Source organism: Phodopus roborovskii, unplaced genomic scaffold (genome assembly GCF_943737965.1).
Source record: "Phodopus roborovskii unplaced genomic scaffold, PHOROB, whole genome shotgun sequence".
Taxonomy (NCBI): Eukaryota; Metazoa; Chordata; class Mammalia; order Rodentia; family Cricetidae; genus Phodopus; species Phodopus roborovskii.
In genome coordinates, this window is record NW_026126597.1 from 437724 (window position 1) to 453845 (window position 16122).

General features: G+C 52.2%; 1 protein-coding gene across 1 annotated transcript; it reads right to left on the reverse strand.

The window, feature by feature from the left end:
* Nucleotides 1–3266: 3266 nt before the first annotated feature.
* On the reverse strand, nucleotides 3267–15492 carry Sema3g (semaphorin 3G). The gene is made up of 16 exons (XM_051204783.1): nucleotides 15345–15492; nucleotides 13029–13189; nucleotides 12860–12922; nucleotides 12493–12612; nucleotides 12130–12220; nucleotides 11918–12034; nucleotides 11624–11769; nucleotides 11315–11429; nucleotides 11135–11204; nucleotides 10701–10845; nucleotides 10233–10464; nucleotides 10053–10144; nucleotides 9087–9128; nucleotides 7408–7648; nucleotides 6991–7124; nucleotides 3267–5708 (listed from the first exon to the last, which is right to left on the reverse strand). Exons 1-16 carry the CDS (start codon nucleotides 15457–15459, stop codon nucleotides 5244–5246), a joined length of 2349 nt encoding a protein of 782 aa, XP_051060740.1. The 5' UTR covers nucleotides 15460–15492; the 3' UTR covers nucleotides 3267–5243.
* Nucleotides 15493–16122: the final 630 nt, after the last annotated feature.

Sequence of the window (16122 nt, forward strand, 5' to 3'; positions counted from 1 at the left end):
ATCTGAAACCCGTCTGGGCCATCAAAGCCATCCCTAGCCATCAGGATCAGACTAGAAGGGACACCATCCTCAAGGAAACAAGCCCCCATTGTGTTCTGCTCCTTGGAAATGGTGAATTTGTAAACAGGCTCTTACATTTAGACAGATCCTGCCCTGGCTTTGTGTTGGGGTGTTGTTTTTTTCTCCCCTGAACAATGCCCTTTCCATTTGGGCCAGCCGTTCACACTATTGTCCTAGACCCTTGGACTACAGGAAACAGCACCAGATTCTTATCAGCTGAGGCGGGTGGAGGGGGTATGCACAATGAGATCATGTCCACAAAGTAAGCTGCTGTTCTGACGTGTCATTCTTCTATATCCGTATCTGTAAGAGCAGAGCTGCCTTGACCTCCCAACAGGCCAATCTGGTGACCCTAGTATAGTCCCTTTTATTTGAAGGTAGACACCTGGATTCTTTTATTCTAGGACTTTTTTTTTTTTTTTTTTTTTTTTTTTTTTATAAAGTCACCTTGGAATCCTAATCAGGTCACAGCTTTCTGATGGCATTGATTGTTCCTCTCTGTCCAATGGTAAACTCATCGGAAACAGTTATCAGTGCCGGATTAGACTTTGAGCCTATTCCTCCCTGCATCCCCCCAGCAGCAGAGCTCCTGGGAATAGGCTACCAGCTGGCTGGAGGCCTGTGGGAAGAAAGCCCAGCAGCCCTGCCAAGCCTCCCTGGAGACTTCGCAACAGTTCTTACCCCCCTGACAGAGAGTGATTGAGGAACTAGAAATTTCCTTAATGGAACTCCAGTGAAGAAAGTGAAAGGCTTCGTTATAAGGCCACCTTGGAGGAAAGGGGGCCAAGGTGAATAGGCTGGGGGGGGGATGGGCACCAGGCCATTGCTGCCTTCCTCATCTCCAATACACCAGAGAGGACGGTGAGTCCGGAAAAGGAGCCGGGCGGGACCCCAACAATCCCCAAGCTTCTTATCAGATACTGCGTCCAAATCTGGCCCTGCCTACTCCTTTCTCTCCAAGTTTGTAGTCTTAGGAAAACAGAGATTGGTTTCTGTTGTGTGTTCAAGCCTCTCCTCGTGGAGTGCCCCACCCCCTGCAGCCCAGGACACAGTGAGACTAGGCTGAGTCGTTATTTCGATGAAAACTAGATTATTTCTGAGTACCTCTCTCCTACTTTTAAAAACAGTGCTCAGGCGTTGTTTTATTCCCAGCACTTGGGAGGCAGGTGGATCACTGTGAGTTAGAGGCCAGCCTGGTTGGTCTACAGAGTGAGTTCCAGGACAGCCAGAGCTATAGGGTTTTGTTTGTTTGGTTTGGTTTGGTTTTTTTTGGGGGGGTGCTACATAGAGAAGCCTCCATTTCCTGGGCTGACAGAGGCATGTGAATTGGCCTTCCAGGGAGCCAGGCTGAGAGGGCACTGTCTTAAAGGAGGCAGTCTCCTGGTAGCTGCTGCATACCCACTCGTCACGATTCTTTGGGTGTCTAGGACCTGACCCAAGCTGGACTAGATGGGAGAGCAGCACAGAAGCCACTTGAGACAGCAAAGGGGGCTGCTCCCGCTTGTTTTGACACGCTCCCCACCCTCCCTGAGAGACTGTTCTGCTCAATTTTAGGACAGCCACAGGCTTGAGTAAAACTCAAGCACTCTTTCCCCCATACACACACAGATAAATAAACATGCTAGACACTAGAAGAGCTGCAAGAGAATGAGGAAGCATGCTGGGTAGGGGAATGGCAGCCAGAGCAGGAAAGACCCCAGACCCACAGCTCCTGAGCTGGTTAGTGGCTCTACAGCTCTGCGCCCAGGGTGGAAGGGCCTGTTTTGGTGAAGGAAGTAGAGACTGACATCTGGGAGTCAGGGCCTCCAGTGTTTACCGACTTGGGAGGCAACTATTAACAAATTAATTTCATGTGTAAAGGGAAGGAATTAATCTAATCAGCACTTCTTAAAAATGTGCTCTTCAGGACATTAGAAATAAGGTGTTAGTTAGCAGCTCTGCAAAAATGAAAACAAGAGACAGCAGGCCATGCCACAGTAGGGAGGAGATGGGTGAGAGGCCATCGAAGGGGTCCACAGGGCAGCGGCCCCAGGCCTGGGGCAGCCATGAGCACAGAGACCCTGGAATCTGACAAATCATAGAGACCGGGAGGTCATGGAGGGTTTCCTAGGGTTAGCAGTTGACAGGACACTATTTTGGCAACACTTGACTAGTCTCTTTGTCTGCGCTTCTTTTCAGCTCTAAGCCTGTTTGGGAAATCATGAACCAGGGGTCCAGACAGCAAGGGAAGTATGAGCCTCAGAGGAAAAAGCTGCAAGAGCAAGATAGAGAGAAGGTGAAATCACTAACGCCGGAAATTGGGCCTGAGCTAAGAAGTGAGGGGGAGGGAAGATGGGAGGTGGCAGTGACAGCCGGGAGAAGGGGCTGCGTGGTATGGCCAAGGGGAGAGAGGGTTACAGGGGCCACATCTGTACTCTTTGCCAGACCAGTGATAAGTAAGTGCAATGGTGATGTCTCTTAGTCAGTGGTGATGATGGCTTGAGGTGGGGCAATGGTGCTGGTGCTTCAGGTTCAATCAAGCCTAGGTGTTTGTAGAGGGCACGGGTAAAAAGAGGACCTGGCTCCAGGACCAACCTACAAGATGAAACCAATGGCTGACCTGTTTTGTTAATCTCCAAGGGACCTATCCAAGCTAGATGCCGCAGCCAGCTTCCTGGGGAGGTAGGCTGATGTCCCCCTCTGTTTTTGAAGTGTTCCTGCCATTTTGGGTCCCCTCTCATCTCCCCCTGGCATCGGTGTAGTCCATACTTTGGGAAGGATGTCACACGTCACTGGAGCACTAGCAATCATGGTCAGAAAGCCTTCTGAGCATGCCCAGGAGGCTTCCCTTCCTGCCCAGCTGTAGTCTAACCCATCCTGGGCATGATTTCATTGGCTTTAATATACATTAGTGTATGACTTGGAATGAAGGCAGTACCAGGCTAAGAGGCACTGTTACAAATGTCAAGAGTTGTGAAAAAAGGAGCTGAGCTGCCTACGTGCCTGTCTGCCCCCTCAAAATCCTGACGTTCCAAAAAGGTCAATTTTATAAGCCCTCAGGACAGGATTTTCCTTGTGTATTGAGCAAGCTTTGTTTTATAGGCAAAACCCTCTGAGTCCTTCCGCTGTCATACATTGCTCTGTTTGCTAGAAAAATGCCATCTAGGCTGACCATTTCCGGGAACACACAGGCATCAGTTGTGAACAAAACCACACAGATACAGTCATGATGTAATTGGGTGGTATAAATATTTTTTCATCCCTTTATGGGCTCTGCTTTCCTCGTCAGAGCTCAAAGACAACCACAAACAATAAAAATATCAATAGCAATTTCAATAGTATGCTTGGAAGACCAAGAAGCCAAAAGGTCCACTTCAAAACACTAACACAAACACAAATCACACATATGGGTATTCCCGGGTGCTCATACTACAGTACCATGAAGGGTGGCTGTCTGCAGGAGCTGTCCTATTCCCAATCTAGGGGTGCATAGTTGAGCATATTGAGTTCCTTATCCCTGTGTACTCCAGAGCCACTTCCCCAGAGGGTCCTACCCAGAGTGTCTCAAACCTAGACTTGGTCCAAAGGCCACTGAGGGCTAGGTTGACACTTTCTGTCTTCTCCGGGTCTCTTCTACTCTGTTCATCTCCTCTGTCTCCCCATCCCTTCTTCCCTCGGGCTTCCACCCACTCCTCTCTCCTCTTCCTTCATCCGCCAATATCCCAAGGGCCGTGTCCACAAGCAGAAGGAATCTGGGTTTGAGCAGGTGGATTTCAGAGCTTCTGTTTGCACATTCAGATCCCAGCACCCTAGGGGTGCCAGGAGAGAGGAAATAAACACAAGGTTTGAACTTCAGTGGAGTGAGAGCCTCTCTATCTTGCTTTTCATCTTCTGCCCGCCCTCTTTTCTTCTTTTTCCTTCTTTTCAAAGGCACCATCTCAGACTTGCCCTCTAGTCTGTCTTGTGCGTCACTAACTTGTTCACCCTTAGGCTGGGAATAACTTTTCATTTAATTGTCCTCCTCCCCCACTCTGCTCCCCAGCTGCAGAGACTGCTGATGGCCAAACTCCTCCCTACAGCCCAGGCCACATGTGCCCTTGACACCAGCTTTCTTTTCCACAACCTCCCATTGGAAAGAAAGAGGGATTGCTGGGACATAACTCAGTGGTAGAGCACTTGTCTAGCATGCATGAGACCCTGGGTTCAATCCCAAGTACCACAAAAAACATAGGAGTCTTACAAATGAACCATCATGACCACCCTGTGTACGGCAGAAAGTACAGACTCCAGGGTTGGAAATATCTGGCCTGTCTGATGACTCCTGGACTGACTGATGTCACTTTGATTCTTGAGGACACCTGTCATGGACCCAAGATACCACCTCTGGTGGCCCCAGACCACAGGCTGCAGTTCTCAGAGAGCCCACTCCTAACCACACAGGCCTGAGTGTGCCACCTCCCCCTTAGAGAGGTAGCTGCTTCCTGCTCCCATCCTGCAGCTGCTTTGTTCCTCTCTGCCCCACAGGCCCTCCTCCTGAGCCTCAGGGAGTGGTCCTGATGGTGAGGTGTCATATTGTGAGACAACTCTAACTGGTGTGAAAGGGGAGCCAAGCCACCTCCAGGTTCCAGCCATTTCTGCCTCTGTTAAGTATGAGATGGTGGTGGGCTGAGGCAGGGAAACATCTCGATACCAAAGCATGGAGGCAGGGAACAGTGCTCTCCTGTCTCCTCACTCTGCCATCTTCTTTCACAACTTTGTTGGAGCAAGTGTTTCTTCACAGGCGCCAGCTTACAAGGTAGACTGCCAGTGTGTCCCCTCAGAGCCACCCATACATCCTCCCAGGATGGCCATTGTTCTGCAAGCTGAGAAAATACCACCCAACACTCCTGCCTTTGGGCACAGCCGGAAATGTGCTCCGGAAGCCACGCCATCTCTGAGAACAAATAGCAGGTCCCTTGGGACTGACTACAAGTGGTCAGGAGGTGCCAGCTCTAGCCTGGGACTGAGAGCACAGACAGGAACAGGAGTAGGCTGAAATGCATGGCCCCTCCTACGAGGCTCTAGTTTTTCCTGTAGGTAGTAGAGATTTCCATCTCTAGGAGGTAACCAGGTGCCCTGGCCTCCTCTGCCCAAGCTGGGTGGGAGGGAGATGCTGTTGAGTCCCCCAGCCCAGCCTGACCACCCCCTCCCTCTTCAGCCATCTTCTATGTGGCTTCTACCTCCCGGGGTGTCCGATTGTGCTCAGCCAGCACCCGGTTCTTCACCTTCTTGCTCAACTCTAGCCCTGCCCAGCTCTTGCCCTTAGCCTGCTTTCCCCTGCCCCGGAAGGAGCCTGAGCGCTCCCCAACCCCCCTACACCATACACGCTCACAGTACTCATCCACACGGGGTAGGTTGGCGAAACCAGCAAGCTGAAGGATGTCCTTATACCAAGTCTTGGGTGAGGCAGAGACCAGGCCTCTCCAGGCTGAGGGCTCCTCTAGCCTTGGCTCCCGAAGGAACAGGCTATCCAGCTGCATGGCTGCAATCACCTCCAGAGAAAACCGAACTACAGTCTGGGAGAAGCCGTGCTCCAGTGTGGTGCATGTATAGTTTCCAGCATCAAGGCGGCTGAGCCTCCGGAACAGCAGCCCCTGCTCTGTTTGTACAACTCGCTCATCTGTCTTCACCTACAGGGTGTGTAGGAAGGCACAGGAGACATTATCAAAAAGCTGGGGCATTCACCTCATTTTCTTTGCCCTGCTTTCCCACATTTGCCATCCTCAGAGTCCAAGCCTTGGGCCCTCCCTTTTGTGTATTCCCTCCTCCCCAGGATGGATCTAGCAGTGTGACAGGTTCTCAGGGCAGACCATGAGCTAACTGCAGGCAGGAAGGTCTTCATCTTCCCACAGCATAGGACAAGGACCTATGAAGGAGGCTTCTCCAATACTGAATGGCTGTGTGTCCCCAGGTCAGAGCCCTAAGGCACCAGCTTCATAAGGTCTGCAGGATTACCCAGGAAGCAGAGGAGTTAGGTGCATGTCTAATGAGGTTTTATTTTGAGCTAAGGAAAATTCTACAAACACACACACACACACACACACACACACACACACACACACACACACACAGGAGCAGTATTGCTGGCTTTTCCTTGTCTTGGTCTGTCCTATTCACTCCCCCACAGTGTGAGGCCCACAGCCCAAGCCTGTGGTAGGCTAAGTGCCCACTTGAGTGTGGGAGGCAAGAGCTGGCTCTGATCCCAAGTTCCTCTACTAACCCTGTCTGTGCATCTGGGCGCCGAGGGTGAACAGCCTGGGTGGTTAGCATTGTGTAACTTCATATTGTTGCTCCCCCTACTCCAGGGAGTCTCCTCAGTGCCCAACCCTACAGCTGGTCCCAGGCTTGCCCTCTCTGGCTCCCAAGCTGGAGGAAGAGCCCCTCCTATAATCACACCCCTATGTTTCTTTCCCTCCCCATGGGAAAACCCTTCCCAACTCTGCTCTGCCCACACCCCAGACTGAAGCCATCTTGGGGGTTCGTAGACCTTCCCAGTCACAGGGTGAAGAGGGCTTGGGCAGACAACTGGCTTCTCAGGAAGAAGAATAGGGCCAGGAATAGGAGGTAATGTAGTGGTCAGGGACCAGGCTTGAGGCAGAGAAAAATTAAGAAACTCTAGGGAAGAGATCCCTTCAAAGCTGAGCCACATGTGTTAACATAAGAACTTCCAGACTAACTTAAACCCGATTCCTTCTCTTTAACCTCTGCCATTCCCTTCACGTACTAAGGAGTGTAGCTATATCCAGCTTAGGCATGCCCAGAAGCAGAAATATGGGTAGGTCCTTATAGGTATCCGGGGTATAATTTTTCTTAGGATGATCTTTTGCCACTTCATCCCAGAGTCCCTTTCTAGAGCTTAGGGTTTGCGGGTTCAGGGAGAGAAGAGGATCTCAAGACATGTTGTTCACTCACCTGGTCGGTCCCCTCATCTCCTGGCCTCTGTAAGAACCAGCGCACTGCAGCTTGGGGAGACTTGGGCAGACACTCAAGGAAGGTGCTGTTGTGCTCTGTGCCAAAGACTCTGGTCACCAGTCCTGAAGCCTCCTCTGTAGAGAGGACCAGGTCAGATCAGCTTGGGAACTCAGGGACCCAGGCTCTGAGGGCCACAAACTAACTTGCATAGGATGGGACACCTGTGTAATAAGGACTCAGACATCCATCAATCACAAGCCACACTCAGTGCTAGCAGATGCTGCCCTCAAGTCCTGAGTGTAGCTGCATAGATAGGGAAACTGAGTACTTTATTACAATAGGACTTTTCTAAGCCCGTGCTTCCCAAGGATGGACCCCAGTTCACAGGCTGACCCACATCCCAAGCCCACCACTCACTGTGGTGGCTCTGGCCCTGGCCCAGACACTGCAGAGCAGGGTTGCCATGTCGGATGTCCTGCCTACGGAACCGGAACCGGCGCTTGCCCAAGCTGGGGCGGTAGCGGGTACAGGAAGCACCATCCCAAGCACAGTATGGGTCCCGGGCCAGGCAACACTCTGCACAGGCACTGCCGTAAGTCTGGCACTGGTGTAGTTGCAGCCGAGCCACGCCCAGCGGAGAGCCCACGTACAGTGTTTGCTGGTTGAAGGAACACAAACAGCACCCCAGTGAGCTGGGCTTCATCGACAGGCTCTCCCCCGAGATTTTGCTGACACCCGTCAGTTTCAGGAAGGTTTCCAGAAACATTCACAAGACTAGAGACGCTGAATGTATTCCAGATCATGTGCTAGGCTGTGAGCAGGTAGGAGTGGCCCGGAAGCTTTTCCGTAAGAGGTTTCTTCAGGCCCTCTTTGTTGTCAGCCTTTATACCCTAGCCTAAGGGACTTTGTGTGATTGGCCTCTGACTCCAGAATTGTGCCTTGCAGGCATGGCCCATCTTTTAACATTGTGATATGATCCTGTCATCTTCAAAGTTCACGTAGTATGAGCAACTGAGTTATCAAAAACAAACGGGAAAGGGGGTGGGGGGATGGACACCAACTCATGTTTTAAGTAAGTTTATGATTTTGTGTTAGGCCACATTCATAGCTGTCCTTGGCCCCATGTAGCCAGTAGGATTATATAGGGACTCATCTAAGTCCCTATATAAATCCCTATATAAAAGCTGAGATCTGAACCAGTGAGATGGCTCTGTAGGTAAAGGTACCGGCCACCTAACCTGACCATCTGAGTTTGCTCTCCAGCATCCCGTGTAGTAAAAAGAAGGAATCTCTATCTCCGCCTCCATTTGCCAGGAGAATGTTTAGGGCCCTGTAGACTCAGCTACTTACTCACTGCAATTTGAGTGTGACGGCAGGATATTTTTTAAAAATTTAAAATATTGGGATTTGCTCCCAGAGGCTAGGGAGATAGCTCAGTCAGTCAGGTGCCTGAGTCTTCAGAAACTACATGAAAAACAAAAGCAAAAAACAATGCAGGATATGGTGACCCCACTGTCTCAGAGAAAGGTGAGCAGCACTCAGGAATGACATCTGAGGAGGTCCTCTAGCCTCTACACAGACAGACAGACAGGCAGGCAGGCAGGCTTGAGGAGCATGCACTCACACACATACACCTTAAACAAGAATTTTTTTTTTTTTTTTTTAAATGAGGCATGGTTTCTCTATGTAGTCCTGGCTGTCTCGGAACTAGCTCTGTAGACCAGGCTGGCCTAGAACTCACAGAGATCCGTCTGCCTCTGCCTCCTCCCATTTGCTGGGATTAAAGGCGAGCACCACCAACACCCAATGTAAACAAGATTTTACCTAAAGACAAACAGGGACAAAGAGCATTTGCGATTGGTTAACAGCATATGGCTTGCCACTGAAAGGAGTAACCTTGTTTCATTAGAAATCTGGATTTTGTTCCCAAACCCATTGGTGTCCTTTAGCGGTTTCCCCAGGGGCTTTTGCAGCTTTATCTGAACGAATGAAGCTCTGTTCCCAGCTGGACCTGGCCTAAGCTGCAAGACATAATCAAATCCCATGGGCCCGGCTCTCTGATAGAATCCAAGGTATGGGGAAGGGGTGGGCCTTACCCTTTTGACCGAGATCTCCATCTGAGTGATGGGTGTTGGCACCTAGAGAAGCAATAGGAGCTTAGGATGGACTGGTGAAGGCTATATACAGAATCCTTGCATTTATCATTCCACAAGCCCTGTGTAGGAGTCAGTTGCCAGCCCCCCCGCCCCCACCTGATCAGTGTACCTCCTGGCAGCAAAGGATGGATGGGATGGGGAAAGGCAGTGCTTGCCTGTAATCTCAGCACCTGAGCAGCTAAGGCAGGAAGATGGAGAGGTCAAAGCCAGCTGGCTCTATATAATAAGTCTCAGTCTAAGCTGAGCTGCACAGAGAAACATGGTCTCAAAAATACAAACAGATGCTGGGTATGATAACACAGGGGGCGGGGGCAGAGGCAGCTAGATTTCTCTGAGTTTGAGTCCACTTTAGCCTATATAATGTGTTCTAGGCCAGCTAAGGATATATAGCAAGATACATGTATATAACTAGTCTCAAATAAACAAACAGCTGGATCATCCTTCCCTGATATACAGAAAGGTCCCCTCATCCTGGCTGGCCTCCAGGCCAAGTGGGAGGCTTGGCACACAGTTCCACTGTCCCCTCCCACAATGTTCCCCAGCTGTGGACCAGCCTTAAATCACCTCACTTCCAGAGGCAAAATAGCCCCCCAAACAGAGACAATCCCTGTCCAGATATGGGGGGAGGAGAACTTGTGGGGACTTGGGATCTCAGCCACTTTGTTACTGTAAGTTGAGCCTGACAAGGCTTTGTCAAAGGTGCTCACCTTGGCTCTCCCTCCCCAGAAAGAACCAGGCATTTGAGTCCACACTCTGCTACCCCAGCTGTTCCAGTGATTCAGAAGCGACCCAGGGCTCCTTGGGCACTGTGTGCCATGATTTGAGCCTATCCCCTCGGGTCACTCCCTGGAGTCTATCCCAGCCCCCCCCCAATGGGGGTGCAGCCTCTCATGAACCCCTGCTCACCTTAAACACCTGGAGCTCCTCCAGAACTACCTCTTCAGGCTCATCCACATCACTCACATGGAGGGCGATGACTTTGAGCACAGAACCTGAATCTGGAGCGGGGTAAGAAGGGTTAAAGAAACAAGAAGGAAGGAACTACCCCTCTCCACAAACCGGGCTACCTCTGTTTGTCCCTCCTACCAGTCCCTAGGAAGATGACATCATAGGTCCCATCCTCAGCCTCCACTCGGTCCACTGCAATCTGGCGCAGCTGCTGAGCCAAGTGAGTTTTGACCAGCACAGGGCGGCCACGCCTAGGCCTCACAGGCTGGAACATGAGTGGGTGGTCTCGGACAAACTGCAGCACCTCATCCGGGTAGTCCTTGGTGCTGCCAAAGGGTCGCCCTGGCTGTGCAGTCATCTTGCTAGGGCACTGCAAGCAGCAGCAAAGGGAACACTTGAAGTTCCTAGGATGGCACTGCCAGGCCCCTCCACCTCCACAGAGCCACGCACACAGCAGAAGCTGTTCTTCCAAGCCCTCTGCAGGCCCAGCCCATCCCTGCCACAGGATGACTGTAAACCTGAAGCTTTTCCATGGAGGAGTCCCACACACACACCCCACCACCATGTACTTAGAGCTCCTCTGCCTGGTCCCAAGCAGCTACTTACCACACCAGGACGGGGGAAGGGCACTTTGCCCCCATAAGGTCCCCACTGATGCTGAGGGCCATCTCGGTGGGCAAAGGGCCCATTGAAGACCTCCCAGATATCAGCCATGTGATACACACAGACGGCAAAGCCCTGGAACACAGCACTGCCAAGGACAAACAGGGACAGTCAGGCCAGGCCACGGTGGTTGGAGGTGTCGCAAGCTGGCTCGATAGGTGACAAAGAAGATGACAATGTCTGCTGAAGACAGAGACTAGAACACAGGACACTGAGACAACGGCGAAACAGAGATAGATTGAGAAGATGGTCACAGCATTGCCAAAACAGGGAGAGCGATAACCGAAAGACATGAGAGCAGAGGCTCAACACAGAGAAACCAGGGGTACCGGAGACCGGGCAGGGGTGGCTGGGTGCGGGAAGCCAAGTGTGCCTACCTGACAGTGCTGAACAGTGCATACACCTCAAGGCTCTTCCCTGCCTTGGGCCACAGCAGGAACACATCCTCTGGGACACAGAAGGAGGCATGAGCATTACAGAGTCTGCCAATGCTCCCACCTACCCACTCTGAGCCCTCCCTACTCCCGGAACCCAGTCCTGGTTGGCCATTCCCTTACCCAACTGGTCAAAGTGAGTCTCAGCCCCAGCAGGGCCAGGCACAGAGCAGACCAGCCTGGCCTTGAGGAACGTACTCCATTTATTCACCAGCACCCGCTGGCCACCAGCATCATTCTGGGGATGGAGGCTGAGGTTGGCTTCATGCCCCATGAGGGTGAGCCCCACTCCTGTCCCTCCACCCCAGCCAGAGGGCGAGGTATGGATGTCAGTACTGCTACCCTGCCTCAGCCTCCCCACAGTGCAGAGACAGTCTAGGAAAGATGTCACAACAGGGGTCTTGAACCTCACCATCCCACCACAGTTCTTACCACACAGACTCGGCCCACACGGCTGATGGTGACGTGACCTGGGCTGCCATCTGCCGATGGGACAGTCTCAGAGAAGAAGAAGTAGACCTTGTCATCATCCCGGTCAGAGTTATCTGGGATTCGAGCAGCCATCACAAACCGGGGGTCTTGGAGAGTGACAGGGTAATGGTGTGACAGGGAATGCCACATGCCTCCCTTACCCCAGGAGCTGGGGGTGTGGCCTGTCCATCTTGTGTCACATTCTATCCATCTTCTATCATCCTAGTTAGAAAGATGGGTCCCAGGCAGCCTTACCATGTAGGATGCTCTGGTCAGAGTCAGAACGCAGAGCTGCTCTGGGACCCCCACTCCGGAAAATCATGGCCTCACGTCCCAGGAAATCAGCAGTAAGGCCTGTGTACAGCTCCCCACCTAGAAGGGACTAGAGTCAGGAGAGAGGGCCAGGCCTACCAGTGCCACAGGCCAACTCTCACTCTCCTGGCCCACTCTAACTTGGTATTACCCACCTACAAATGTGCTGGCGAAGGGGCGGCTTGGCTCGTGTGGGCAGCGTCCCCTTCCATTTTCCACAGTGCTAGACTCCAGGTGGAGCACATGCTAGAGATAGAAGGGCACAGAGGGTTGTCACCTGAGAAGGAAGCAGGGCCTCAACCCAGGCAATGACCTTTGCGTGCAGCTGGGGCATAGGGCTGGGGGCTGGGAAGAAACCCTCAATCAAGGCCCCTTGGATGGGGTCAGCTCCCCAGCACAAAGGCGCCTTTCAAGCCCCTTCCCCCTCTGCCCTACCCTGGATCAATGGGAAGCGTTCAGACAGCAGAGAGGAAATGTCACTGCCTCCCAATGTCTTGTGGGGCCAGGCCCAGGCTCACCTCCCCTCGATGCCCCACTGCCACAAGAGTGCAGATGGGCTGGAAGGCTCCAGTGCCGCAGGCCAGCAGGTGGGTCCGGTTGTGGGGTTGTAAGACCCGTACAAAGTTGGCACACTCTGTCTGCAGAAGGGAGGGGCCCAAGGGTGAGGGAGAAGTACGCCATGTCCTTGAGCTCTAAGGCTCAGCTCTGCTTCATGGCGGCTCTGAGGACATCGGTGAAGGTCACATTCTTCCCAGACCTCCCCAAGCACTCAGGATCTGCTCGGAATGCTCCAAGCAGAGGCACCAGGGGCGTGGCTGCAGGCCATTTTGAGAACCAAGGCCTGGTATTGAGTGGTCTGCAGAGATTCTTGTCAATAACACTCACCAAAGGGTCTCTTCCCTTTCGGACACACTCTGCCTTCTGTCCTGGCTGTGGCAGCCACAAGACCTGAAACGTAGCCAGGGTTTCAATGTCCTTAAACTCATAGTCACAAGTTCTCCATCTGGCCTCCCATCTGGAGGTGTCCACCTCCTCCCTGATCAGTCCTGCTCACCTCCCGGGGGTCTGGCCATGCCTGATCCAGCCTCAGAGAGTAGAGGGCATCGCGGCCTCCCAGAAAGAGACGATCCCGATACTCATCCAGGTACATGACTTGGAGGTCTAGGGAGCCCCGTGGGCCCAGAAAGATGGCAGAGCGGTTGGCAGACAGGAGATCTAGCAGAGATCGAGGAAGCGGGTTAGGGACTGCTACTTGGCCTACATCCCCAGTCAGGTCCAGGGAATGGGGGTCCCAGCTGCACACTCATCACACACATACATCTGGAAAATGTCCCCACACACAGGGTTGCTTTTTTGGACATGATTCTTGGGGTAAGTAGTACAAGCAGCTCTCAGTCCTCACCCAATCTGGCCCAGTTTACCTTCATTCTTTTTTTGTTTTGTTTTTGTTTTTGAGACAGGGTTTCTCTGTGTAGCTTTGGAGGCTGTCCTGGAACTCGCTTTGTACACCAGGCTGGCCTTGAACTCACAGAGATCTGCCTGCCTCTGCCTCCTGAGTGCTGGGATTAAAGGCGTTCACCACCGACACCCGGCTCTTTCTTTTTTCAGTGGTCCTTGAGACTAAACTTAGGGCACCCAAGCATTCTGACACCAAACAAATTTCCATTAACCCTCCATCCTCCATTCTTCAGACCCTTCAACTTTCACATGACAGCTTCCCGGGATCCTGCCTGGTCCTTACTAAGTGCCCAGGGAAGACAGCCTCACCAACAGAAATTATGTCAGCAAGCCTGGCAAAGAGCTTGGAGAGCCAGGAAGAAAGTGGAAGAATGTGAACACTTGCAAGACTGGCTCCACTGGGAAGGAAGACAGGTCCAGGCAGAGGGAACACCGTGGCACAGGGCAGATTAGCAGATTAGGCACCACCAGACAGAACTCCAGCCTCAGAATGGTGGGCAAATAACATTCTCTTAGAGACACTGCCCTGCCAGCTGACCCCAGAGATGGAGGGATCAAGGGCCCCAAGAGTTGTAGGTCTTGATATAGCTCCTTGGGGAGATGGGAGTGATACCTCCACAAAGGACTGGCAGATTTGTCACTCTGGAAGGATCCAGAGCCCTTTGCCTAGAGCTCCTCATGCACTCCTCTCCATCCCCAAACTCATTGGTGGCCTCTTCAGGAAGCCCTCCTCAGCTGATATAAATTCTGAAACTTCCCCATTGCAGGCCCATTTCTAACAGCCTGATCTTCCCTCGAAGCCTCAACTCCCGGAACAAGGGCAACTTCCCCCCTTGCTCTCCACAGCAAGCTTGGACCATCTGCCTTCTAACTGAGCTTCCTATGGGAAAGGTGATTCTTCTCTCCAAGAAGAGTCTGCAGGGCTGGTGAGATGGCTCAGCAGGTTAAGACACTTGTTGCCAAACTTGACAACCTGAGTTTGATCCCCAGACCTTACATGGTGGAAGGAAAGAACCCACTCCTACAACTTGTCTTCTGACCTTCACACATGTGCAACATGACCTAGACATGTGCACCTAGTTCTCTCTCTCTCATCCACTCTTTCAAAATCAATCAATCAATCAATCTATAATAAGCACAATATATTTTCTGTTGAAGAATCTATAATGAAATCTTTGTCTCAATCATCTTTCCCCATAGACCATCAAAGGAGGCATTATCATACAGCTGGGTTAGAACAGAGGACCACCTCTGTGCACACACATGCACACATTTGCAAACACTTGCACACACATGTGCGCACACATGTACATACATGCATACACTCGCACACACATGCACACACTCACACACGTACCAATTGGACACACACACACTCAGGTGCACATACACACATAAATGCATACACTCACACGTGCACACACACACACACACACACACAACTGGGTAGAGGGAAGCAGAGACTCTTCTGGACTACAGATGGAGAGGGGATGATAAAGTGAGCTCGGATGATTAGCCAGGGCAGGCTGCAAAAGGTGGGAGAGGCTGCCCCCTTCCCTGTGACTAGCACAGACTTTTTGTGTCTGCCCTTGGTGTCTGCCCAGACCCTGTCTATACCTCCCTTCTGCCCTGTCCCTCTGCCCCCTCCCACCTCACGGCTTCCATCTCCCTCTCTCCCCTTGTAGCAGCTTCCTCAGTTTCCACCCTGCATCAGTCTCCCACTTTGACCATGGCTCCCAGGATGTGTCCACCTTTCCTGCCCATGGTCATCTCGAGCACCATCCAGGGGCTGACCAGGAAGCCTTTCCCAAAGGGCCTGACTCTACGCCTATTGTTGCAGGCTGACTGAGGGATGTCCTAGAGCCACAGACATTCACAACATGCGCACAAACAGGACAGCACCAGCCAGTACCTCGGTAGGAGAGCCGCAGACGAGGCACATTGGGGCTGGGACCAGGCCTGGGGCTGCCCCCATGGAGCAGGAGGGTCCCCAGGAGGCAGCAGATGGCCCAAGCCTGCCGGGCCATGCTCGGGGAAAAGGAGCTGTCCTCTGATCCAGCTTCTGGGTGTAGTTTGTGCTGCCGCCACCAGGCCGGCCACTTATAAGGTGGTGGCTCCGCCCAATGCTGGGTGGGAAGGCGGGGAGGAAGAGGGAAGCAGAAGAACGCCAAGCCTGCCATCTACCTGCAGTTTCTTCAGCCACCTCAGCTGGCCCACTGAATGTTCCCTCTTAGGAGGATCTCCTAGCTGAGGTGTGGACAATTTGAATGATGGACACTGACAAATACAAGTACCCAGGCTCCAGCAAAGCAGCAAAGGGGCAAGACGACCTGAAAAGGAAGTCAGGGGTCAGGTAGGGGTCTGCCTTTGCTCCCTGCCTCTCCAAAGACATTCCCATCACTAGTCCTGGGCCAGCCAGGTATTGTCAACCTGTCTGTTCAGCTCTCCTGCAGTGCCTAAGCTGCTGGAGGTAATGGGTACATTTCTAACTCAAGGAGCTCACCCTAGTAGGGGCTTAAGACCAAGCCACACTTCACAGGCCTGGCAATGGTAAGAAACAAATGTCTAAGGCAGTGGTTCTCAACTTGTGGGTCATAACCCCTTTGGGGTGGAAAAACCCTTTCCCAGGGGTCACCTAAGACCATCAGAAAAACAGATATTTACATTGCAATTCATAACAGTAGTGAAAT